Source organism: Lacerta agilis, chromosome 1 (genome assembly GCF_009819535.1).
Source record: "Lacerta agilis isolate rLacAgi1 chromosome 1, rLacAgi1.pri, whole genome shotgun sequence".
Lineage (NCBI taxonomy): Eukaryota > Metazoa > Chordata > Lepidosauria > Squamata > Lacertidae > Lacerta > Lacerta agilis.
This window is the reverse complement of record NC_046312.1, coordinates 78,332,617-78,341,235: the sequence shown is the minus strand read 5'-3', so window position 1 is coordinate 78,341,235 and position 8,619 is coordinate 78,332,617. Positions and strand designations below refer to the sequence as shown.

Here is an 8,619-nt window from a genome sequence, read left to right as displayed (position 1 = left end):
ATCTAATACTTCACTAAGATCTAAATTGATTAGATCAACCGCATTTCCCTTGGACCAAAGGGTGGAGGGGGGAAAGACATCAACCACCTTCTCCAAGAAGGACAGCAGAGTAATCCGGCTTGCCTTGCCTTTGATCAGCATACGCTATATTAAATCTAATTTGCCCTTTTCTGTAATAAATTTAATTATTCTTTCCTTTAATATTCATGCTAGACCTGGCATATCATAGTTTAATTTTAAACACTCAGTTGTAGAAGTCATTAGGGTTCCTTCGTTTTCTTTTTCTTAAAATATCAGCAGCAAATTTATGGTTGCCCGGTACTGTCAGGGGGTCACTGTATTTTAAAAAGATTTATTGCAGCTCGACCTGCTCCTTCGTGTGGACCTCTGGTGTTCACATGTCAAGGGTATCTGAACCTCAAAATACAAGACTGCAGCGCCTACTTACAATGGGAGTAAATTCCAATAACTCTAGTTAGCTTTCCAAGCAAGCATGTGCAAGGACACAAGGGAGCCCTGCTCAATCAGATCAAAGTCGTATAGTCCAGCATTCTGTCCCCATAGCAGCTAAGCAGATACATATGGGAAGCCCACAAGCAGGCTGTGAGCTCAATAACACTCTCCTGTTTGTGTTCCCCAGCAACTGCTATCCAGAGACCCACTGCCTCTGACACTGTAGGTAGAGCATAGACATCACAGTTAGTAGCTACAGATAGCCTCATCCTGCATGATCTCTAATATTGGGTGCATGGTCTTGAGGTGCATTAACCTCCCTGCCTTCACCTTATGTCCATTTTCCTTCCAGTATGACCCTTGTCAATTTTTTTTTTTAATGAAAAACCGAGTCCAAAGAATGCATTATTTGTTCCTTGCCGTGGCTGTATCTTGCATCTTCAGTAGGGAGCTGCCTCATGTATTCTGTTTAATGTTTTCCTTTTATTGATGTGACTTCAAAACCTTTCACCTTCGTTAATAGTTTAGGCATCAGTCCAGGTGCTTTTATCTTCCAGCAATTTTATATTCTTTGACCTGTGCAGTATAACATTCCTTAATTGCCAACTCATTTTTCTATACCTTATCAGTGCTCTGCCTTTAAAAAAAAATCTTTTTAAAAATCAAACCAATCCTTCTTGAAGTTTTTCCCCCCATTAATAGTTGTAACTTATCTAGAAGATTTTCTGCCTTAACTTGGTGTAATGCTTGTCCACTGTAGTCAACGTTAGCCCTGCTCAGAGTAGACCCATTGAAATGAATGGGCCTAAGTGAGTCATGTCCATTAAGCTCTACCCTGAACTAATGCTGAATGCAACCCAATGTATGCAATGCAAATGTTATAAAGAAACTTATTTTTGTCAGCATTTAAATGCATACAGCCAACATACTTAACAAGCTCCTTGTTTTCACAGGAAAAATGCCCTATAAGAACTGACATGACATGTAGATGCACCACCATATCCCATCTCTAACAGTATCTGAACAGAACCATTGTAGTTATTATTGTTCAAAGTTATTTATTCATGTGTTTATTTAACTATTTATAGCCTGCCTTTTTCTCTGTAATAGGACCCTCAGGGCATCTAACTATCAGTATTTAAAGCATAACAGCCATATAAAACAGCATAAAAACCCAATAAAATGCTGAATACAAACATCATAGATCAGAAGCAGTATTATGCCACAATAAAAACATAAGCTGCAATCATTTCCTATTACTCCACTGTGTGCTCCAATCAAATGCCACTCTAAACACCACTTTTTTAAAGCTTGCCTCCTGTACTCTGAAAGAGAGGAAAACGGGCCACATCTGAGGCTATATTATCACAATCAACACCACCACCATCAATTATTATATTTCATTTTTTAAACACCCATCATTTCATGGGATTCCAGGGGGGCTTACAAAAATAATCAAATAAGATACAACATAAAATATGGCATATTGTGGAATAATTATTCATATAAAACTACAGCCATAGATAAGTCCAGAACAGTGCAAACAAAATGCTAACCTTTGGGCTCCAGAAAGCAATCATCTTCCCCAAACATGGGAACAATTGCACCTCAAAATTGATAACAGAAAGTTTCAACGAGGAGGATAGCTGCACAGGAAGGAATATTCACAACCAGGGTGCCACATCTGAGAAAGCCCTGTCCCGTGTCACCACATAGTGAGCTACACCTAAGTGACTAATTATGGGACATGTCTTCCCTACAGGTCTCAAGGCAAGGGTCATCAGATATTGGGAGAGGCACTCTCTTAAATTACTGCAAGTAGCTTCTCTTCATACTCATGCCATAATAATGGAAACAGATCCCACAAAAAATGGCCAAGTAGTGCTCTAGACACCTTCAACTTAGAATCATAGAATCATAGAGTTGGAAGAGACCACAAGGGCCATCCAGTCCAACCCCCTGCCAAGCAGGAAACACCATCAAAGCATTACTTCACTATACCTGTTTCAACAATGTCAAGTTTGGAGTGAATATGAGCAATGTTGACCCTAAAGTGCTTTGCAAATTTGCACTGCAAATGGTTGGTTGTTCTCACTTCCAGATTGGACCTGACCAGTCTGTTCTCAACCCTAAAGAGGTCTGCTTTTCCTGGAGGAGACTGCGGCCAAGATGGTGGAAGTGGAGCAGAAGAAGCGTACTTTCCGGAAGTTCACCTATCGGGGTGTTGACCTGCATCAGCTCCTCGACATATCCTACGAGCAGCTGATGCAGCTGTACAGCGCCCGCCAGCGCCGGCGGCTCAACTGCTGCCTGCGCCACAAGCAGCACTCCCTCCTCAAGCGGCTGTGCAAGTCCAAGAAAGAGGCCCTGCCCATAGAGAAGCCTGACGTGGTTAAGACCTACCTGCGAGACATGATTATCCTTCCAAAAATGGTGGATGGCATGGTTGGTGTGTACAATGGGAAGACCTTCAACCAGGTGGAAATCAAGCCTGAAATGATTGGCCACTATTTGGGAGAGTTCTCCATCACTTATAAGCCCGTTAAGCACGGCCGACCTGGAATCGGGGCCACCCACTCTCTCTCTTTTCTTTTTTTAATGATTTTTATTCATTTTACAAAAGATAATACAAACAAATTATAACAAACGCAAACAAAAATACAAATGCAACACATTAAAAAACAAAGAAAATTCTTATATAATCCTAACATAATTCCTTTCACATCTTATAGGTGACTTCTCTTGATCTCCTCCCTCTGGATTTCATTATAAATCTTTTGTTAGCAGTTCCCTATACATACAATCATGTATTATTTTATCTTGCCGCTCTATTTTATATAATTCCTTTCACTACTGAAGACCTATAACAACCTCCCTAAGGGCATATAAATTTAAATAAAACAATATTTTTTCAGATAACATCTACATTTCTTCCACTCTTCCTGCACCGATTCCTCTCCTTGGTCATGTAGTCTTGCTGTCAGGTCGGCAAGTTCCATAAAGTCCATCATCTTCATTTGCCATTCTTCTACCGTAGGGATGTCCTGGCTTTTCCTATTCTTGGCAATTAATATTCTTGCTGCTGTTGTGGCATACAAAAAATAGTGTTTTTGGGGGGAATTTCTTCCCCAGTAATTCCCAATAGAAAGGCTTCTGGTTTCTTAATAAAAGTGTTTTTCAACACTTTCTTTATTTCATTATAAATCCTTTCCCAGAAGTCCTATATCTTGGGACAGGTCCACCACATATGGTAAAAGGTTCTTTCTTTCTCTCTGCATTTCCAACATTTGTTATCTGATGTTTGATACATTTTAGCAAGTTTCACCAGGGTTAAATACCATCTATACATCATTTTCATCATATTCTCTCTCAGCGCTGTACATGCAGTAAACTTGTAACCATTTTCCCACAACCTCTCCCAATCCTCCAACACAGTATTATGTCCCATATTTTTAGCCCAATCAATCATCACCAATTTCACTTGTTCATCCTTCGTATGCCACTCCAGCAATAGATTATACATTCTAGAATTTTTTTTACTCTTTGATTCCAACAAATCCGTTTCCAATCTGGATTCATCCGTTTGAAAACCAATCTTACTATCCATTCTAAACATTTCATTGATCTGATGATACTGTAACCAATCATTTAATTTGTCTTTAAGTTGTTCATAAGATTTTAACTTAAACTTATTTCCTTCTTGCAACAGCAAATCACTGTATTTCAACTACTTAGTCTCCATATTTAGCTTTTTCCGAGCCTTGGCCTCTAATGGAGAGATCCATCTAGGAGTTTTCCTTGCTAGCAGATCTTTGTATCTCATCCAAACATTAAACAGTGGCTTTTTAATCACATGGTTTTTGAAACCTTTATGTGCCGTGATCTTGTCATAATAAGCATGCCAACCAAACACATTATCATAACCTTCCAAATCTAGCAAATCGGTATTTTCCAACATAAACCAGTCTCTGAGCCAGCAAAATGCTACTGCCTCAAAGTATAACTTTAAATCTGGCAGGGAGAAGCCACCTCTTTCTTTACTATCTGTCAATAATTTAAATTTAATTCTTGGTTCCCCCCCCCCTGCCAGATAAATTTGGGCAATACCTTTTGCCACTCCTGAAAACATTTCACATTGTCAATAATAGGCAATACTTGAAATAAAAACAACATTTTTGGCAATAAATTCATTTTCACGGCTCTCCTCTCAACCCTAAAGAGGTCTGCTGGTCAGTTTCTTGAAGTGATGGTAAGAGAAATTTATACAACAATGCTGATAAACTTTCATGAGGACTTTTTTGACAAAATTGTAAACTGATGTGGAAATGTGGAGATCTGAACTTAGGACTGGAAAACTGAGAAACTGAAATTGACAGAGTTGCCCTTTCCTAGTTGTGACCCACCCTGTGACCTTTGGGTAAAAGAGATGGGATATAAAAACTAAAAACAAATTTAGGCTTGCATATAAGGTTTAAATCCTTGTTTAAGGCAACTAATGAAAGAATTTTTTTAAAGTTACTGTTGATAATTAGATGTTAGTGATTCAACCTTTTTGTGTTTGACCAATAAAATAAAATAACCTGGAAGTGCTTTTGAGGGCTTTCCATTCCCATAAAACTATTCTACTAGTTTAAGCCCTTTTCAGTAATTTCCGGCACCCCTTTCCAACTTCTGTTCTCTTACAGATTGTCTCCTCCACACAGAAGGTCCAGATGGATGGAGGCTGCTCATATGATGTGTGACCAGGACTCCTTTTTAAAACTTCCTTCTGCTCAATTCTACTGTGCAGGGATGAGCCAGACAATAGAGTTTTTTGACCCAGATTCTATGTAGGTAGGACCCTTGCTAGATTGTCAGTGGGGAATTGGTGCTTCTCTGGATGTTGTTGGACTCCAGATCCCATCAGCCCCAGCTATCACAGCCAATTGTAAGTGATGGTGGAAGTTGTAGTCCAGCTATATCTGGAGAGCCACAGGCTCCTCAACCCTCTTCTAGACAAACCTTTGTGCCAAAAGGAAATGGAGCAGTCTTTTTCTCTTTCAGTATCCTGCCTGAAAATACACGGGCCTTTGACTCAACCTCTGTGCTTTTTCTTTCCTTTGTCCCCATGGAACTTAACTTGAAATAGTTTTCTAATTTGCTATGGTCTTTATGCACATTGTACAAAACTGCATCTCACCCCTCAGAGAGCTACAATTCCCAGTAACCATAACAAATTACAGTTCTCAGGAAACTTATTTATTTAATAACTGGGCCAGGTTGGGAGTGGGGATGAGCATTCAGTTTCTCAATGAAATGCACATTCCTATTCTACTCCAGAGATTCAGTGTTGTACAACTGGATTAGGATGAGGCTTGGCTGCCTCTGCGAAGGGGATGCCTTTTCTCTTAAGACACTGCATCCTTGCAACAGAAAGAGAGCATATGTGCCCATTTCATAGATGAAGGTTATTGTGACTGATCCAACATCACCCAGTGAGCCTCCTGGTTGTGGGTAGATTTGAGCCTGGGACACTCCGTTCTTAGTCTGACACGATGACCACTATATCACATTGCCTCTGCGTAGATCTATAGCTAGGTACGAGTTCTCACTCACTCAAGATCCACCCATCCTAGGGTGCTGATGAGCAGCTTGGAGTGTGGATGGTCTAGAACCAAGTCCCAGCAATCCACACAAGTCTGGTGGCTCTTATATCTTTCGACTGAGGCAAACGGGTGCGTGTTTCAACACAGTGGACTCAGCCTGAGGAGTTTTCACGTCCTCCTGACACCACATGGAGTGAATAACTGCTGATATCTCCCACTCCACTGCAGTGTGGAAAGTGCAGCCTTTCAAAAGCCACAGAAAAAGTGAAGGTGTGCATGCCTTCAGACCCTCGCTGATGCCATTGTTGCTTTCCATGAGCCAGAATGACAGATGGGAGAGAAAGGGTGAAGAGCTGGCCGAGTGCAGCAGTGGGAGAGAGCAAGCCACCGACTCTACATGCTGCTGGCAAACCACAGAATTAGTTGAGGTGGATGTGGAGGGGACCTCTGGTCTGGGGGCTCAATAAGCCGGTGCGCTCTTTTGTGTGCCCCAAGCTGGAGCTTTGAAAACCCGCAAGATCTGTCCAGACAGAGGAAGGGTCATAGTGTAGTCGGAGAGCATCTGTTTTGAATGCAGCAGGGCTTATGTTCAGCACCCAGCATCTCCAGGTAGGCTGTTGGCGTAGACAATTCTGAGCTAGATGGACCAAGGTTCTGACTCAGTATAAGGCAGCTTCTGTGACAATATTGGGCCAAGGGGGGAGGAAATGAATGCATTTGCACACCCAGGCAATGATATCCCACCTTCAACAATCATCTCTCTTTATTTTTAAATGTCACAGCATTTGCCAAACCAGGCTCCCCCCCTCATTTTCTGTCCTTACCCCACCATCTACCACCTCTTTCTCCTTCAGCCAAGTACTAAGTGGCCAGGTGCCTGCCTGCCTAAATGCATGCATGCATGCAGATTTAGAGTACCTGATCTTTCTAATTTAGAGCACAACTTCCTTATGTGCCTGTTTTCTTCCTAGTGAAGTGCAAAGGCTCCAGATGATACCTGCTGGAAGGGAATGAAAATAATCTAGGCTAGGAGCACAAGTTGGGAGGGACATCCTTTCATTCCTTTGCCAGTTCTTAATTCCAGCTGGCTCCTCTAGTCTTTGCTACAATACCGACATAAGACCAGGCACACTAAAAATTAACGAGGTGGATAAGCATAGGACAGCTGCTGAGATAGGGCAGGATGGGTTTAACGAGTCCAAATGAGCCTCGCTCGGGGGGGGGGGGGGGGTAATAAGCAGAAGGCCCCACTAAAGGCAGCTTACCGGTACATTTTCTTGGTGCTGAGAAATGTTCTACTGTATGTACATTTAAAGCAAGTCTCTGTATATCTTTCAACACAAGGATTTCAACGTATGTTCCTGGGCTGTATGCGCTCAGTGGAGGGATGAGAAATCAAAATTCTGCCCCAAGGAAACCTCAATTCTGCAATCAGAAGGTCCACAGCTCAGGAACAGAGCATTTGCTTTGCATGCAGAAGGTCTCAGGCTCAATCTCCAGCATCTCCAGATAGGCTGGGAGAGCTTCCCTGTCTGAAACCCTGGAGAGCTGCTGCCAGTCAGTGTAGACAGTACTGAAATAGATGGACCAATGATATAAGGCAGCCTTTTATGTTAATAGAACTTATGCAAATTAAGGGGCACTGCGCAAGGAAAGGACATAGAGACTGGGACTGCTTTCAGACAACCTGCTTATTGATCATTCATTCTGATTGGTTTGCAGGTAAATTAGACAACTTCTGTTACTTACTCCTTCTGATGGGTTTGCAGGGAGGTTAGATGATGTTGCATCAAGCAATCCTTATCCCCCACTTTCTGATGCATTTCCCCTTCATTTTCCTTATCACAAAAGGTATGATTTGGGAGTGGGTTTGTTGCACAACAGCTTCAAATTAGGCTTTACTTTGCCCGGGTCAAAGACCCAGTTTGGGTCTGAATAGGGAGGTGTTTAATAACTCTTGCACTAGTGCTAGGATAAGACTTGTGCAATGGAATTCCCCACCCCCTTCTCCACCAAGCATAGCCTGTGCTGTCCCCAAATCTGTTCAAAATATCTGCCAAGGCAGTGCTTCTCAGAGGAGGAATGCCCCCTGAAGCTTCCTGGATTCTGGTAGAAAAAAGGAAAAGCTGGGGAAGGAGGTGGGAATTCTGAGTCACACATTTTCCACCCCAGCATGCCAGACATACCTTGGGGCACGCTACCTAAGTGAACATTGCAGGGAACCTACATAGGCAAATTCCAGGAAAGTGCCTCCTGCCCACACCCAGCAAAGGTGACAAGTCCACCCACCGAACCCTTCATTGTGTCCAAAATTGATTACAATAAATGCCGCCTGCTCCCCATCTCCAAACTACTAGTGAGGAGGCCCTCCTTAGCCCATGACTCAAGCACCAGCTGTTTCACATTCCAGGAGTCTCCCCCTTTCCAGTCTCTCAGCTATAAAAGTCACCTACTGACGCAAATCCTCCCACCCCACAAAAGTCAGAGACAGATTTAGAATCTAGTTATTGACAGTGGCAGGGAGGGCTTGGACACCCCCAGGTACTAAAAGATGGGTTGATGTCTCATTCCAGTAATCCGT

The 8,619-nt window shown here is 42.3% G+C and overlaps 1 protein-coding gene across 1 annotated transcript; it reads left to right on the top strand.

Annotated features, from left to right (window-relative positions):
* Positions 1-2,601: 2,601 nt before the first annotated feature.
* Positions 2,602-3,033, top strand: LOC117041488 (40S ribosomal protein S15-like; the record flags this gene model as incomplete). The annotated part of the gene is made up of 1 exon (XM_033140382.1): positions 2,602-3,033. A coding segment is annotated over exon 1 (411 nt), but the record flags the coding sequence as incomplete, so codon positions are not given.
* Between the last annotated feature and the right edge of the window lie 5,586 nt (positions 3,034-8,619).